The following is an 18,243-nucleotide window of genomic DNA, read 5'->3' as shown; positions in this document are numbered from 1 at the left end:
CTCTTAAAAGGAACATTGTTGCTTTCTAAAAGCTAGCTGGCTGGTTTTGTTTTTAAACCCTAGGTGGGTTCATAATTCAACTTTTGTCAGCTAATTCATTCTTGACTATTTACAGAGAGAGACAAAAGTAGTGCAGGAAAGGAGAAGAGCAAATTTTCCTGTTAAATCTTAATGTGAAATACAAATCTGGTCTCTAATCATGTGTTCTCTAAAGCAGTCTTTAGTGGTAGCTTATTAAAAAAAATATCTCATTACTTATTACTCTCCTTTTCTATAGAGCAAGGATTCCTGCTGGGTTAACAACTATGTGTATAATGGAGATGCCCACCACTTGCCCTGCATATATGGGTGCTAAACCAGATGGTTTCCTGCTGTGAGGCAGGTGATGCTTTGGTATGTCTTGTACCAGCACATGGCAGAATGAAGGCAGTGTTACCAGCGTCAGCACAAAATTTGTCTAATCAGACAGGAGTGAAGTAGGATGCAGGGACAAGGGGTTTTTGACTAGACCTGAGTCACGTAGGGTAAAGATGCCTGCACTATTTTCAGTCCTGAAAGACAGCCTTGCAAGAGTATTATTATCTAAGAAGTGGGAAAACTCGGCTTATGCAAAAGTTAACTGCTGCTAGTGCTTCAGCTGGCTTGGGGCAGAGTACTGCCTCAGCAGAGGTCACGAGTGTAATGTGTTTGGAAGGGATCTTGTCTGAACAAATATGAGCTTCTCTTGAGATAGTGGCTGAAGCTTCAGCAGCTAGGCCATGGCTGGCTAGGAAATCTATTGCTTTTGAGTAGCAATTTCATAGTGCAGAAGAAAATGTGGGAGGTGAGTCTGAATCTTAATGTCAATTAGCTGGTTAGTACACTTATGTTAGATAGCCTGCGGATGGAGAAACTGTCTATCTCAGCATCAGATACGTTACTGCAGTTACGTGCTCAGTGTTGTGCTGGGAATTGTGCTCCCCCAGCAAGGCAATGAGGGAAATTTGAGGATGCTGGGGTTTAAGGTTGTTATTGGTGGTTTTTATGCCTTGCTAATGCTGAGTATGAGATCATTAAGCAGGCTGCTGTCCCGGCTCTTTAGGCAAATATTTTTGCGAATTCACAAGATATTTTAACCTACCTAGAGCTGGTTGAACACATAAGCAGGTAAAATGGCATTTTATGACAGTTGCTAAATCCCACTGTTACTTGACAAAGGCAGTTAAAACCCGCAAGATTTTTGTCATAAATAAGACTAAAGGATCTATTCCCAGGTCTGTTCCGTAAAAATTAGAATTGTGATTAGAATAAAACTTCAGTTGATTATAGTCTTTCTCTAAGAATAGATTTTACTACAAACATCTTTCTGTTAATGTGGGTAACATGAATGTAATTTGGGTCTATCTGTCTATTTGGTAAACATAATATTCTGCATTATTCTCTATACTGCAAACTCTAACATAGTTTCTGTTGTCTTTACAAACAAGACTGTAATAATTTCTATTCAAAATTCACATAGTTCACCTAAAAGGTTGACAGTCAGCATGACATACCAGAATTTTGTGGACTGGACCACTGTCCAGAGAATCTCCTCTGGTGTTTCTAAGCCAGTTTCATCTGGCAAGGAAGCCAGTGGTAACTCAGAGATCAGCTGCAATGTCAGGTTGTGCCTGTGGGCAGTGAGAATAATTCTTCCATTCTCCCCTTTGTTAACCTCTCGCATGCTTCCTCCACTCTTCATGCCTTCAAACCTCTTTCCACCATCTCTGGTGCTAACCCCTATATCTAACTTCCACATCTATTGCTGAGCATAGCCAGGGGCCAGTGTTGATTTGTGGCTCAGAAAGATCTCTGTTCGTGTGGGATTTAGATCCCACCTGCTTTCTGTCTGCAAGTGTTGCCTCTGCTTCCAGTGGTGTGTGTTCTGTGGTTTAGGATTTTCTCACTGGTGAAAGCTGTAAGAAACTTAATGGAATCATCTTTCAGCTCATCTACATCTGGCATAGGAATGTGTAACACCCTCTTAAATTTTAAGTCCATCTATTTGTCAGTTTGTGAACTTATCACCCTTACCAGTGCTTAGTTCTGCTCTGGAGTCTACATGTTTGACCCTATGCTCAAGATGGCTGCTCCAGGTGGCAAATGAAATAACTGGATTCCCAGTTATGGCATGTCACCTTAGTAATTTTGGATTTCATATGTGTCTCCCTGTATTGATAGAAAAATCTTCCAGGACAAGCAAGGATAGGCGATATGCTTAACCAAAGAGAATTTTTGTGGCTTTCAGATATTGTGATAGGACTACTAACCTCTTCAGAGTTAAAAGAAACAAGCTCAGAAAATGTGGCCAGATGTCAAGTTAATTATTTGAACTGTTTTTTTCTCTGCCCTGGATTCCCAATACCAGAATACATCTTACAAAGTAGAGTGTTCTTGTCAGCCTCCATATCGTACCACTGCACTGTTTTTCTGCAAGAGCCCTAGTTACTTGTATCACATCGTCAAGACAGTAATGGTGCTGTCAGCGACCACTTTTAACACTTTTGTTGTTTTACATTTCTTGTATTGCTCATTCTTTCTCCATAACCTTAGTTTTCCATTTTTCAATAACACTTGGCACTCTTTCTCAGTTAAAAAAAAAAAAAAAAAAAGCCTGTCAGAATAATGCTGTGTGTCACCTACGCTACCCCTGTGAGGAAAACTTGTGAACAGAAGTTTGGAGCACCTTGACCAGCCAAGTAACTTAGCTTATCCTCCAACGGCTGAACTTGGCTCTGTGGGATTTATGCCAATGGCCATGCTCCACAGCCTACCGATGTTAGGATCTGTATGGGCTGAAAGTACCGTTTTCACCAGACATTTTGCTAGGCAGTTCAAGAAAGAAGCTAGCCTGGGTAGAACAAAGTATAATTCACATGTTGGATTTCATCCTTTCACTTACAAGTAACTTGGCCTTATGGCAGTCATAGAAACAACATTTTCAAGAATTTAAGAATAAACATAATGGTCCAGTGTTTGAGTTTCTTTGTATGAAATAAACACAGAGAACTAAACTATTTTTTCTCCATGTGTGTTTTTATTATTTGACTTTTATATATGTAAGATAGCAACCTAGCCAGAAGTAGTAGTCTGTGGGTTTTTTCCTGACTTTCAGTAATAGTAAGTTCATAATTGGCAATCCTGACTTGTATTTCTGCCTTGCATTGATTTGTTGTGTGCTTTCAGTTCATGTGTGACCTTTGTCCCATTTTCTTACTTGATGAGTGTGACACTGATCGTTGGATCTGTATTACAGAAACAGTAAGATTTATATTACTGCTTTATTAGGAATAAAATAGGTAAAAATATTTATATGACAGCTATATATACTTCATGATTTTTTTTATTAATTTGATTCGATTAATTAATTAAATATTAACTGGAACAGGTTACAAAATATCAGAAATTCCCATGCTCATGTAAAACTAACATAAGAAAAAATCTCCTTTGAACTTGAATTGTGATATTTGTATCCTTTACTAATAAATAGTCAGATAACAGAGGCAATGGGGTGTTTCAGAACTCATATTCTGAAGTAGTTGGTGAAAAGCAACACAAGAATTTCACTTGATGTCATTGGCAACAGTAGTTGCTGCTTCAGTGGATGTTAGGAAGAGAAACAAAAGGATATCCTGTCTTATATCCATAGTTGTGTTAGACTGTGAATGCTACTCCTTCAATTCTCTGTGCTACTTATCTTTGTCAAAACCTTTCCAAACTCTTGAAAGCTAGGGAAGCAAGGGCTGCTTTAAAAAAAAATTAAAAAAATATTGAATTTCTTAAAAGCTGCTTTAGAAGAACAAAAACCAGCCATGCATAATGTAAAATAAATATGAATTAAAGCATATATGCTCACATATATATTTGCACTTACATATGATGATGTGGATGCATTTTTTGTGTATAAATGGGTTAATGTTTGTATACTGTGTATTATATGTGTATGCTTCAACACACAATGTGCACCTGTTCACACATCTTAATTTTTTTAAGGGAAAGTGTCTTGGAGGTCATGCCTTGTTTTGATATGAAATTCTATGTTTACTTATGAGATTGTGAGGGCTGGATGTTCCAACCAGTTAATTAGAAATTTTAGATGTTTTCCAAGTAGCTTCCTGGCGACCCTTTCCAAATAAGGTCAAGTTCAGAGCTGCAATATGGACTAGGGTGTCTCTTCTGGTTTTGTTTGACAGTGGGTTTCTGTTCAGAAATGACCAAAAAAAAGAAGAAAAAAAAAAAGAAAAAAAAAGTTAAATTTGTCTTCTGGGTAGCTCCATTGTAATAAGTCACTGTAAGTTCTAGCTGTATTTACCGGAAGGGAATGGGCATTTCTAGAACATGTCATCCTAAATTGTCTGCAGTAAGTGGATAAATAACTCCTTGAAAGTTCCTATTTCTCTGTGTTGACAGTGAAGAGAGTATAATGGATGACTTGCAGAGGTGCAGATGTGTAATTGTTTTGAAGTGTCTTACCCGTAGTACTGTCCTCTGAAGCCCTTCCACTTGTTAATTTTTACTTTTCCTTTAAAGCAATCTCAGGCAAATGAGTAGAATCATTTCTCCCCCTCACCAGCATGCTTAGTACTGTTAGGATGGAAGTATTACAGGGTGAATATAGTCATTTAAATGTATTGCAGTAGGAAGATAATTGCAGAGCCCTTGTGGGAGTATAATAATCAAGCATGAGTGAGTAAATAAACAACAACATAGAAAACGTGACATATAAGTAGCCTGTGAGATAACCTGGCAGTCTGCAAGCCGTTCTTTGGTGGCTTTCAAACAGTTATTAGATTAAGCTTTTCTCAAGTCAGACTGTGATAGTAATGCCAAAATCACCTACACTTGTTTGTTTTGACTTTCAGGTAGTTTGAAAAAAATATGCCCGGCTATCTTCTGGCTCCAAACTGCAATTATGCCAGAAAGTTTATTCTGCAGATGCTTGTGAATGGAGCCTGAAGACCAGCAGTGTGCCAGTGAGCGTCGGCCACGACACAAGAGCATTCGCTAGCCAGGAAAATGACGAGCTTTCTTGAGGAAGAAACAAAGAAGAAACCTTAATTTCTTGCATAGTTGGAAGGCAAAGCAATACAATCTTGACTCTTGGTTAACTTAAAGAAACATTTTTCAAAAATACCTCTGGACTGTGTGGATCTTTGATGCAAACGTGCCTTTGGACGTGTGCAAATAAATCATTGGAAGAATCAATTGGGCAAAGGAGTCATTGAAAGAGTGGCTGCTGAAGAATCATGACAAAGCACTTGGAGATCATCAATTTGTCATTTTTGCTGGAACATGAAAGGGAAACAATATTGGGAGTATTGAAGAGAGATGAGTATCTGAAAAGAGTTGAAGATAAAAGGATAAGGTAACCCTTTTTATTACTGTTCTTAAAAATATGGTCCATGGTACAGATATTTTTGTGGTACCCAGTGAAGATTTTCTAGATGCCTCAGGAGAAGGATGAATGTTGGGAGGTGGCACAGTTAATTACAATCAAAGTCAAGTGTTAAAAAGGAAGCTGCTTGCTAGTTTGGCCCTCTGTAAAAAAACCCTTGTGTTTGTTGCTTCAAGGCGAAAGAGTAAGAAAGAGAAAAAGTGCGAAAATACACAGCAGAGGTTTTAAAATTTGAGATTCTGTAGATTTTAAATTTTGAGATGGAAGCCTTTAGTAAGGCTCTTGAACTTTCTTCCTCTGAGAGGAGGTACATGCTTTGTGCCTCCAGAGCTGCAGGAGGGGAAGTTTGGAAGGTGTCACAGGGAGAGAAAGTAGGCGCCTGCCTCTGTGCACCGGCCCGTGCAACACGGGGCAAAGGCGAGATAGTGACCTTTTTCTCTCTGTTGCAGTGTTTACAGAATAGGGAGGAGGAGGGACGCTTCATTTTTCAAATGTCTTAGATTTACTAATAAATAAATAAAACTAAATATCTCAGGTATAGATCTGAAAAGTCATTGATGGGAGAAGTAGAGACTCAAGGTGTTAATACAGAGTCCATGTGTTCTTTTCTGAGGGGAAAAAAAGGTAAAAGTCAAAATTCAAAGAACAATGTGTGGAGGCAGGCTGAGAGTCAGCTATTTTAGATGACTCAGAGTGGGTTAGTTATCGGTTCTGCAAAGGTTCATATGCTTTTCCAGTATGTTGCTGTTGTTACTTCCTCTCGCTTCTCCCCACTGCCCTCTTAAACTTTTATACAGTGCTGGTTCTGAGAAATGGGCTTAGCGTGGATGTATGCAGCACTTGGTGTTGACAAGGCTGCTGAGTGTCATGGATGACAAAGGGAAGATTTTGAGCCTTTGCTGGTTTCTGTTCATGTATTCCAAGGCCAGACTGCATTGCTCTTCCCATTGAGCTGCTAAAAAGCATTTTAGACACAGTGCCTTGCAGAGACGCACGCTCAGTGCTTGCTGAGGCTTTTTTGTCTAAAACTATTACTTGGAAATCCATGCAGAGTTAACCTCCTGTTTTGGAAGTCTTTCTACCTTAAGAGAACCAAGTCTAAGTGCAATGCCTCTATTGGTGTGCAGCCCATTTAACTGCAGAATATTGTGGCTCATCTAAATGGAGTGGGCTAAAACTGGTTGCTGCTTCTGTTGCAAGACTGGAAGGAAAGATGTTTCTTTATGGCGGTGTGGGCAAATTAATCATTTCATCTCCTTGATGATTTGTCAGATGAAGAAGAAAACAGATGGAGCACTGTTTGTTCCAGGCATTGTGCTCTGTTTTGTAATAGGTTAAACATTTCAAAGTCAGTATTTCAGTTTTCTAAGGTGGTGGCCTTGGAAACGTGACATGTCAGTAGTCATCGATCAAATGCATGGGTATGAAGTGCAATGGTGTATCAGACCACTAGTGTCCCAACCCCTCAGAAAGCTTTCTTTTCTACTACTGTCATTTCCCAGCCTCAAGTGGAAAGCTGAAACTCCTGAGGTTTTGTGGGTTTGGTTTCTTTTTGTTCGTTTAGGGGTTTTGTTGGTTTGTTGTTTGTTTTTTTGTTTTTGTTTTTGGTTTTTTTTTTTATATGATGCCTTACACCCTCTAATCTTCTGCTTTTTTTTGGCACTACTGGAAGTCACTCTGCCAAATGTACTGTTTGAGAACCCAAGACACCTGTGAGGATGCAGTTCAGTAAAGTGGCAGGCAGTATTGCCTAATCTGTGTTTTGGTACAAATGGAAAGAGCACCCTAAGAAAAGGCTGAAAATGAAGTTAATCTGATGCCAATTAGGGTAACGAATGATGCAATGTGATGCTTATGCATACTTCTAGCACCTATATATGAACCAATTGTTTTTTAATTCAGAGTATATTTGGAGAATTGCCACTAGACCATACTGTGCTTGATAATGGTGGAATGTAGTCTATAAAAGACTGCTGAGATGTACAAACTGTAAAGAATTGGGTGGGTAACTGCTCCCTAGGAGACTTCATAATTTTTTGTTTCTGAATACAGCCTGGCAAGGATATCTTTAATTATGTCTTATAAGTATACTTCAGAGGAACATTTGTTGTCTTTGGAATTCCATTTGGTACAATCTGTTATATATTATATCGAAGTACTTTGCAGAAGAACAGGTCCCTTTGTATTTATTTTCAAGTCATTTTTCATGCTGGCAAGATGCTTACTTCTACATTGTACTGAAAAAATTTTATTAGTCTGTTCCACTCTTTCTGAATCTACCTTGATATTTCTTTTCTGTTCCTTGTTCATCTTCAAAAGCCATCATAACTTGAAAGGATTTTTCTGTTAAACATGAAAGCAACAGTAAGTGTAGGAGGATGTCCTAATAATGAAATTGTTAAGAGTTATTTCCACTAATACATGCTTGTGTTCTGGAGTGCAGTTGGCTATTCTTGTATTTTTACTTGACGTACAAATATTTCACCTACATGTGAGAGAAACATGTAAGGCAGCAAGTGCTCTTTCTGTGGTCTAGTTTTAATAATACAAATAAGGAACCTGCTTAATAAATATTAGGGTATATGTTCTTAACTTTAAGTGTGCATCTTGTGTGACTGGAAATTTGCTTTGAATATTGATTTAAAGCTGTTAGTAGATTATTTGTGCAAATAACTTACAGTGTTCTAAACATTGCTCTATGATGTTTTTTATGTTGGCCAAATGACCATCATGATTATTTTCAAATGTTAAGTTTATTTAGATGAAATAATTAAATTACATAGAGCTAGAATAGCTAAAAATAGTGAACTTGACCATATTGAAGGTGAAAACGTAGGGGTTTTTTTAACATGTGAGTTGCTGGGAGAAGCTTGCATCCAGGTAATGTCAGTCAAGGCATTCTAAACTGAATGGTTTGGGCTGAAACGTGTCTTCTTCCTTACTTCCCCATCCTTCTACTATTTCACTATTACAAAATAGTTTTATTCTTTTAGGACCCTTTTTAGGCAAACCTGTATCACATTTAATATGCAGCGTCACAAGTTATTAATCATTCCTAAATTGAAAGCATGTATTTGCCAGAAGAGGGGTGTACCACATACGAGGTGTGTTTCATCTAACTGTTGTTTATTTGTTTCAGTTCCAGCAGCAGCCCCACTGCATCCTTCCTAGCTGTGGCGTTACACAGGGAGCTGGGTCTGATAGTCATAGCATTTTGCATTTGAAGCTAGCTCTTCATCTCAACCTCATGCTATCACAGAGCAAACACACAATACACACTTACTGCTGATGTATATTGCTCTCTTTCCTTGACTATTTTCCTAGACACCATTTAAAACACAAAGGTTCTTCTCATTCTTTACCAGGCAAAGCTGTAAACACCGTGGTTTTAGAAGAGGAGATACCAGCATAATAATTGTTGAACTGAGAAAGAGAAGGAAAGCGCCTGTTTCTTCCAAGGATAAGGCTTTTAGTGAATTATTACTTGAATCATTCCCTCAGCGTTTAGGTTGCCAGAGGCTGTATAAGAACTGCACCAGCCCCAGATGTGTTTTGACAAGGAAAGCTGGCGTTCCTGTCTTTTCAGTTAACTAAAATGGTATCTCCTTACAGGTCTGAAGAGATCCATAGAAGCAATTTAGGGTATTAACTTCATTACAGTATAGGAGAAACTGTTAGCATGGATACCACCATGTGGTAACTACGGGCAAGTACTTTAGAAAAAAAAAATTGAGTAACAGGAATGTGAATTGACTTATCTACTGAGTATACATTTGGACTTGTTTATAAGCACAAAATGATTGCAAGACAGCATATAGTATGGTATATGATCTGTGTTTTTACGAGGCTGCCTATAAATATTTGAAGAAAGAGCCCTTATGTTAAAACATATTGCTTATCCATACGTGTATGGGAAGTTGGGAAGCTGCTTGTCTGGCAGCTATCTCATTTGCCAAGTGGATTTAACACTTTGTTATTCCTTCAACCAGAGACTTTTCCATCAAAAGTGGTTACTTTGCCAGTACTCTAAGCGTAGAGATGCCTATTTTGCTCTACAGTGTTCTTCAAAAATGAAGATCCTCTATTGATGAAAGAATTTCTGATGGTGACTAATTCTCATACCCTGGGTACAATTTGATCTATCAAAGACTAGTGAGAAGCTAATAAGCAATATGCATTTTATTTTTTTCTAAATCTTAGTAACAGATTTAGATGAGACGATAAGGGAGTTACTCAGAAAAAGTTCTGTCTGTGAAAGTTTGTCATTGTTGTAATATCCCAATATAACTTCAGTTCCATTGCCTCCGATCCTTCTGTTCGCTGGGCTCTGTTCTGCCATTCATTATGTCAGTTCTCTTTTCCTTTGCAAATTCATTCTTTGCCTTTGCCTGTATCCTTTTGTTGTCACGATATACCTCCCTATTCAAATATTCTTAAGACAGTTTTCATTGTACAGATCTGTTACATAAGCAAAATGTGAATATCTGTGCTTATAAAATAAGAACCTGAAAAATACTTCAGCTACTCAAATGGCTAAATTTTACAATGCAAGGAGAGCTCGATGGAAATTTGTAATAGCCCATCCCTTTGTGAACTGTCAATATTTACTGTTACTTTCCACATACTGTGTTAGACAGTGGAGGGAATCCGGCTAAGTTTGGAGGAGGTATTGGGAATCAGTCTGGAAAGGAGTTTCCATTCTCTTTCAGCTTCCAGAAGTATGTTGATACCAGTTCCTGCACAGAAAAATTCTCTAGTATCTAAATTAGCAGCTGCACATCTTCAGAAGGAGTATGTGTCACTTATCTGTGTAGGAAGCGGAACTTTGTTAACAGCACATGCAAGACTGGAGCAATTTCATATATTTAAGCTTTTTACTGGCTGAAGTCTTTAATTATAGTTGGTTAAAGACAAGTTTTTGATTTTTTTTTAGTGTAATTTTTATGACTCTGAACTCTGAAAATTTAGAATGTGAAAATGAAATTAAAAATACCTGATGCATTTTAAGATGAAAAAGGTTTTTGAAATGGGAAGAAAGAAGGTGTAGGAGAAATTTGAAAATCAAACTGAGGAATCGTGTGTGCCATTGCATTTCACAGTGGTTTTTCAAACAAGAGAGAGGAGATGAGGTAGAAAAAATTTTCAGAATAAAAAGCTTTCCAAAATCCTAGTGAAATGAAAAAAGAATAAGAAAATCAGTTTGGTATTAAAAAAAAAAATAAATTACCTGACTGAAAATGGATCGTGCTTACAGTTAGAGGCATTCTATGTCTCTCGTGCCTCAGAAGATAACATTCGTTCAGGTGAATGGCTTGGGCAGCGAGTGTCTTGCCTCTTGCAGCAGTATAACTATTCTACTTTTCTGTATTGGGGGGAATAAATGTTTTCTAGGGTAAAACATGCTATTAAGAAAAAAATGGATCTGTTAAGATTTGTCATTGCTTCTTTCTGTTTGCAGGATTATCAGGGTTTGGGAATGGTCCATCTCTGGAGGCTGCATTTGTGAGGGAATGAGCGCCTTTGCCTGCCTCATAACTTTCAGTGTCAGTAGGGAAGAATCAGACCGTTTTAGGGCCTCTTTTTGTGCCTCTTGCAGGTGGTGGGCAATGTGCCAAGAGCCATGACTGCTTGCTGCTCCTTGGTTTGTGTTTTGTAGAATTGTGGCCCTTGCTGTCTGCATTTTTTCATTTTTTCCCTCATCTTTTCAAGGCATCATGTTTTCATATTTATTTGTTAGAGGGACTTAGTCTAGGATCTGAGTAATTTCTCAAATTTGGTGTTGGCTGTCCTTTTTTTCTCCCTGCTTGGATATCTTATGTGGGCTTTATAGACCCCATTCAGAAAGGCTTAGACTAAGTCATTCAGTGTTACCTGGATTACTAGTTAGAATGGAGCTCTCCTCCAATGCACTTAACATATTTTCAGAGACAGTAGAGGGATCTTAATATAAATTCACAGTTAGAGGAATGGTTAAATATTCTTCTGTCCTTGGCAGTCACAAATTTCTTTTTAATAGCTATCTTCTATCAAACAGCTGTTGTAATAAATAGTTTAGAAACCTCAGTGTATGATAAGATCCTTTTTCTCCAGCAGCATATTAATTTGGCTTCTGCTGAGTTTATTTTCATATTACTAGGAGAGGATTGATAAAGATTAATTCTCGTTCAGTATTTGAGATTAAATATATCTAACTGCATTAATTACATTCCTTTAAAATTAAGATTTCAAATCTTAGAATGACAAAAGGGAATTGGGTGTTTATAATGCAGCTGGTTCCTCTCTTGGGGGATAAAGAGTAGTGGCTACATGCTGTACTTATTATCCCTTTTCAATATTGTGTAACTAGTGCAGATAGGCTGTGCTTGTTTGGAGGCTGTTACGATGATAGATTTTTTTTTTCAGATGACTCACCCACCTTCTCCTCCTCTTCCTGGCCCTTGAGACATTTCATTTTTTATTTTCTTAAGATCAGAACATATTTGTTACAGTCAATCAGTGGTTCAATTCAACAAATAGTATAGGGAATCCCAAAAGAAAGCTCATATCCAGTATATCTGTCTGTATATTGTTTGCTTGCTGGTTTAATTTTCTGGTTTATTTGTTTGATTAAATGAGTGGAGAAGCTGTGGGTTGATTTATTTTATCTCAGTTCCCTGAAAGTCATCAAAGGCAGCTCTGTATTAAAAAACATGAAAACAAACACTTTTCAGAATTCATGCTGTTAGCAGATCAACTATCATCTGATAAGAATTCAAGATTTTGTATCACATAGGCAGTGGAAAATAGTGTTGCAATCACCACTACTAGGTAGTAGGAATAATGCCTTTTTAATGTCAAAATAATACTGGTAAGTTTTTCAGCATGTTGATCTCTAAGCAAGCTTTTGTATAAAAATGCACTGTTTATTGGTTTGGGTTGATAGAGATTTCCTTATTTAAAATTTGAACTATTTAATATGCAGACTTTGTGCCCAATGATGCTGCTAATTAAGCACAAAAGACTGTGATAGTTGCAGGGAGGAGGGAGAGGGCTGGAATGGAAGAGGTTCAGTGAAGATTTTCTTTCAACATTAGACACCTGGATGCGGCTGGAGTTCCTGAAATGCAATGGGTCACTGTTGATTTTATTTTTTTTAAGTAAAAATTAACCACTGGAAATAAATCTGGTACAAAAAATGAGCCTTTGCTAGTTCTTAGTATTTTAACCCTTTTAAGATTTGAGGATTAACAATATTCATCTTCTGAGTTACTGTGACACTTGGGCAAGGTTCAGGTGGTTGTTCTACATGCAGATGTTCCAGTCCCAAAAAAAGCTGGGACCCAATCGCATGGTGTTCACATGGGACACAATCCCATGGTGACACATTAAAGGACCAGAAAATCACTGGGAGTAGTCAGCACAGCTTTACGAAGGGGAAGTTATGCTTGACCAATTTGATAAACTTCTGTGATGGAAATGACTGTCTTGGTAGATGAGGGGAGGGCAGTGGGTATTGTCTGCTTAGACTTCGGGGAAGTCTCCCGTAAGATCCTCATAGATAAGCTGCTGCTGGGCTCCTTAGTGTAAGAGAGACGTGAGTATACTAGAAAGGGTCCCATGAAGGGCCATGAATATGACTAAGTGACTGGAGCATCTCTCGTATGAGGAAAAGCTGAGAGAGCTGGGACTGTTCAGCCTAGAGAAGGGAAGGCTTAGGGGGATCTTATTTATATGTATATATATATAAAGACCTGAAGGGAAGGTGCAAAGAGGATGGAACCAGGCTCTATTCAGTGATGTCCAGAGGCAGTGGGCACAAATTGAAACACAGGAGGTTCCACCTGAACATCAGGAAACACTTTTTCACTGTGAAGGTGACTGAGCCCTGGCACAGCTTGTCCTGGTAGTTTGTGGAGTCTCCATCCCTGGAGATAATCAAAAGCTGTCTAGGCATGGTCCTGGGCAGCTGGGTCTTAGTGGCCCTGCTTCAGCAAGGGGCTTGGACCAGATGACCTCCAGAGGTCCCTTCCAGCCTCAGCCGTTCTGTGATTCTGTGACATACTGGAGCAAGTACAGTGAAGGCAGACAAAGATGATTAAGGGCTTGGAGCATCTTATCGGGAGAGATTGAGATAGCTGGGACTGTTCTGCCTAGAGAAGAGAAGGTTCAGGGGGATCTTATCAATGTGTATGAATGCCTAATGGGCATTAAAGAAGATGGAACCAGACTTTTCTGAGTGACGTCCAGTGAATGGGCAAGAGTCAGTGAGCACAAACTGAACTACAGGAAATTGCATCTGAACAGAAGAAAAAAATGTTTTTTATTGTGAGGGTGGTTAAACTGGATGAGCCTGCTCAGAGAGATTGCAGAATGTCCATGTTTCAAATAGCTGAAAGAATCCAGGGCGACCTGATATAGCTTACTGCGCTTTGGAGCAGGAGGGTTGGACCAGATTGGTCTCAAGAGATTCCTTCCAACCCTTCCTCAACTGTCCTATGATTTTGTGTTGTGGACTTCAGCACTGAAAAGATGAAGCTTGTGCAGGGAAGGAGCTTGTGCTTCAAGCAGTTGGGAAGTTCTGGCAGTGTATTTTAAAATAATACTTCACTGGGGGCAGCATTCAGGGCTTTACTGAATGCTGGTTTTAGAATGAAGCATGTGACAGTGGGTGCGTTTATTTGTAGAAAAACTTCCAAAGACCTTAGCAACACTCGGGACAGTACACTGTAAAAGTAGTTCTTGCAGATGCTCTTCATACTCTAATGCTGTGACTTACCTTAGAGAATTTTCAGTATTAATAACTTAAACACATTCTTATTTAGAACCAACTATTTTATTGAAAAGATATGGCTGTATGATGAGAAATAATATTTATCTGAGAAATTGGGTGAGCCCAGGTGTATTTATTTGACTACACTTCTCTAATTTTTGTGCCACAGAAATGTTTCCCCTCTCCTTTCTTGTGTTTCAGGGAATCTAGAAGGACTTGTAGCATTCAGTTGCTTATCTTGAACTCTTCTGCTTACAATTTCTCCTTTCTGACTGAATTACCAATACTCTGTTCATAGCAATCTGGTCCAGCTAGCTGAAAACAATGTCTGTGCTCCAGCTGAAATGTCTCAATGTTAACAGCTTATATCATGCTGTCAGAAGCCCTCAGACTTTGTTGTATTTTTCTTAGTCCACAGTGTCTGAGTTCTCTTATATTTCATTGTGAATGAGGGAAGGGAAGAGGAAAGCCTGTCCCTTCTGGTTGCAAAGAGAAGCTTGAACATATCCAGGGAACTGAATATGATGTTTTAAATTTTTGGTATCATTTTAGTATTGAATCAATCATATGACTCAGAGGGGAGAGGATTTTGAAATTATTAAAAATTTCCAAGATTTTCAAATGCCTAAGTTGACATTATTGTGGATTGGTGACCCCCTGAAACTCTGGTAAGAGGCAGGTAAACAATGAGAGAACATTTTGTGCACAGAGTGTTTAAGGCTGATCTGCTGTCTTCTTCTCCAGAGTCTACGTTGTCTCCCCAGTACTAGTGAGCTGGTTTTGCTGCTGAAGGAGACTCGGAACAAACAAGCCGATGGAAAGGGGGGAAAGTAGGCTGTGGTGGGCTGACCTTGGCTGGCTGCCAGACACCCACCAAGCTGCTCCCTTCCTGACCAGGACAGCAGCAGAAAATAGGGTGAAAAAACTCGTGGATCAGGATAATGACAGGCAGATTGCTTATCACTTGGGGAAAATGTATTTAACTTGTTGCCACTAAAAAAAAAAGTAGGATTCAGAGAAACAAGGACAAAACTGAAAATACCTTCTCCTCAATACCCCACTTCGCAGGCTCAACTTCACTCCTTTGTTCCAGAGACTTCTTTCTCCTCCTCTGCCCCAAGTGGTGCAGGGGAATGGGGAGTGAGGGTCAATTCATAACGCTTGTTCTCTGCTGCTCCTTCCTCCTCACACTTGAAACCCCTGTTTCAACATAGGTCCTTTCCACAGGGGTATAGTCCTTCAGGAAAACTGCCTCTGTCTGGGTCCCCCATGGGATGCAGTTCTTGCCAGGAGCCTGCTCCAGCAGGAGCTCTCCACAGACTGCAGCTTCCTTCAGGGCATGCTCACCTGCTCCAGCATGGGATCCTCCATGGGCTGCAGGGTGGATATCTGCTCCAGTATGGTCCCTTATGGGCTGCAGGGAGACAACTGACTTCACTATGATCTCTGCAGGCTGTAGGGGAATCTCTGCTTTGGCAGCTGGAGCACCTCCTCTTGCTCCTTCTTCACTGACTTCATGTCTGCAGGGCTATTTCACATTTTCCTCACTCCCCTGTCTCAGCTGCTGTGCAGCATTTTCCCCCCTTTCTTAAATGTGTGATGACAGAAGTGCCACCAGTATCGATGATGGGCTCAGCATTGGCCAGTGGTGGGTCTGATTTGGAGGTAGCTGGAACCGGCTCTGCCTGAAGAGGCACAGCCCCAATTTCATCTCACAGAGGCCACCCCTGAAGACCCCCAACTGCCAAAACCTTGCTATGCAAACCCAGTACAGATGCAGAGATAGTTTTGTGGGGGCAAGCTGAGTATAGCTGAATCTATTAGTGCTTGCTTGTTGTGTGTAGACATAAACCATAGCTGTCACCTCTGTATCAGTAACTTAGACCAACTGTTTGAGCTGACCTATGAGAAGTGAGTAGTAAAAGTGAAGCGACTGAGGTGCCAAAGAGGCCACATGGAAGTAAGGAGCAGTCCCAGAACTCCAGTTGTGCCGCGTGTCTTTTTCTACTGTCAGCTCACAGGGAGAAGGTAGAACAGAAATTGGTGCGTGCAACTGAAGGTGGTGATCCATGTGGCAGGTGCAAACTGGATCTGCCCTTTCTCTTCTTTTTCATGGGTCCACATTTTCTGTGCTTGAAAGTCTCCTGACAGCAGCATCCCCCATTGCAGCTCTAAGCCCTGTTCATTGCGTGGACCCAGCACAGAGGCAAGTGGATGACTTAAGCATCTTCAGGAAGACAAAAAGTAGGTGAGAGGGACAGAAACACTAAGTATTGGCCAGATTAAGAATTCCTGATGAAGAAGGACATTCAGCTGTGACAGGGGGTTCTTGGGGGTAAACCTGGAAAGTGCTGCAATACCTCTCAATGTGTGAAAACACGATCCAATCTTAAATTTTCCTAAGATCAGTTGGTACTAAAAGTGGCTCTGCTAAAATAAAAGGGCCATGTAGCACAGTACTTTGACAAATTCACATTGCTGAGAGGGGAGACAGTAAATCAAGTGTTTTGTGAATGTTGTTTGATATTTAGTGAAATGTAAGTGAGCATAACCTCAGGGGTAATTAGATGTCTTCACAAACATTGAAGGGTGTATTTGTTACTCAAATGGATAAGTGCGGTATCTCTTTAAAAATACCGTGGTCAAGGGTGCTCTGGTAGCAGGGTGTTGGTTTGGGGTTGGGTTTTTTTCCCTTAGCTCTCAGTCCAGAAGCAGCAGATTAATTGACTTTTGCTGTTTGAAGGCAGGCTTGTTTAGGAGGTAGATCCAAGGAGGGGGCAGCAAACCTGGTGACCATCTGCCTTCCCTGTGCCTAATGGCAATATTGCAGTTCACTTGGTAGTTTCTGTAGTGTAGGTCACTCGCCTGCATTTGGAACTGGCTGATTGACAGAAGAAAATGGATATATACCTGTAACTAAGTGTATCTCTGCAGGACGTAGGCAGATGTAAGATGCGATTGATAAACTGCCAGACCAGTTAGCGAAGTGCCAAGAAAAGCTGTGAGGCCTGGGCAGACTTTTGAAAGCTATGGCATGAGAGCAAGGCTGTTTGGAGTGAACATGGGAGAAGGGTGCAAAGCAGAATCAAGAAATCGCTTTTGGACAGAGGCCAGCAGAGGAAAACGCTTGACAGGATTTGTAGTCACTGCCTGGAGGGATTGGACAGACCCTTTTTCAAAAGCTGTCAGAGGTTGAGCATCTGCAGGCCAGGTGGCTGCAGAGCAGCTGCTGTTCATGGCATCCCAGTGGGAAGCAAAATGCTAGCCTTTTAGCGAGGCAGCGTATCCACAAACAACCTAATTCTGTCAGAGCTTAGTCCCTGGTGGCTTAAGCAATGTTCCCAGTCTTCTTCACTGGGCTGCAACCTATTATCTTTTATTGGTTTTATCTTCCCAGCGGTCTTCTTTTGACATCTTTTGATTGATCTTTAGGTGAAGCCAGTAGCCAGTTTTGTTTTTCTTTTTAAATCCCCCTTAAATCATATATGTATGCAGAGAATGTGATTTCAGTGAGTCCGAGTGCTTCATGGTAGAGGGACTCTGGAGTCTCTTGGCTGATGGCAGTGCATGAAAGAGAGTGTAAGGAAGGGTGAAGTAACGGGGACACAGCAACACTTGGGCATGTAAAACTGAGAGAACTTAGCAGCTGCTGAGCTGGGCCCCTGAGGAGGAGGTATTCTGGGGTAGGGTGGAGTGCAGGAGGGGTTTGAAAGGATGGAGCAGGGGTTATCAGGGAGTCAGGAAAGTCAGATGGGCATAGAAAACTGCCTCTCCTGTCATCCTTCCTTACTCTTTCTCTTAAAATTCCTTTTTTTTTGCTGTTGGAAATACAGTAGTTACCTCTCACGGCTATTTTCTCATTAAGGACCCAACTCATGCACCATTGAAATTGCAGCCTTCAAAATCTGGTCGTAAATGCAAATATTTTTATCCTGCAGAGTCAGTTGCAGAACTAGTAATCCACAAGTCACGTTATTTATACTGACATTCTCCTTTTTTTTCTTTTTTTCTAATTGTAACATCACACCATGACACCACTATCTATTTTGATGTTTTGGTTTGGGATTTCTTAGGCTTTGAA

At 40.0% G+C, this 18,243-nt stretch overlaps 1 protein-coding gene across 2 annotated transcripts in view; it reads left to right on the top strand.

The window, feature by feature from the left end:
* Nucleotides 1–18,243, top strand: part of SYTL5 (synaptotagmin like 5) — a 94,397-nt gene that overhangs the window by 24,774 nt on the left and 51,380 nt on the right. For both annotated transcript variants that reach the window (XM_056329425.1, XM_056329427.1), the window contains exon 2: nt 4,881–5,383. In XM_056329425.1, the coding sequence (XP_056185400.1) occupies nt 5,265–5,383 (119 nt within the window). In that variant the 5' untranslated portion in view covers nt 4,881–5,264. The remainder of the gene's footprint in view (nt 1–4,880; nt 5,384–18,243) is intronic.

The sequence above is a fragment of the Falco biarmicus genome, chromosome 2 (genome assembly GCF_023638135.1).
Source record: "Falco biarmicus isolate bFalBia1 chromosome 2, bFalBia1.pri, whole genome shotgun sequence".
Classification (NCBI taxonomy): Eukaryota; Metazoa; Chordata; class Aves; order Falconiformes; family Falconidae; genus Falco; species Falco biarmicus.
Note: the sequence above shows the minus strand (reverse complement) of the source record. Positions and strands in the feature narration are given on the sequence as shown.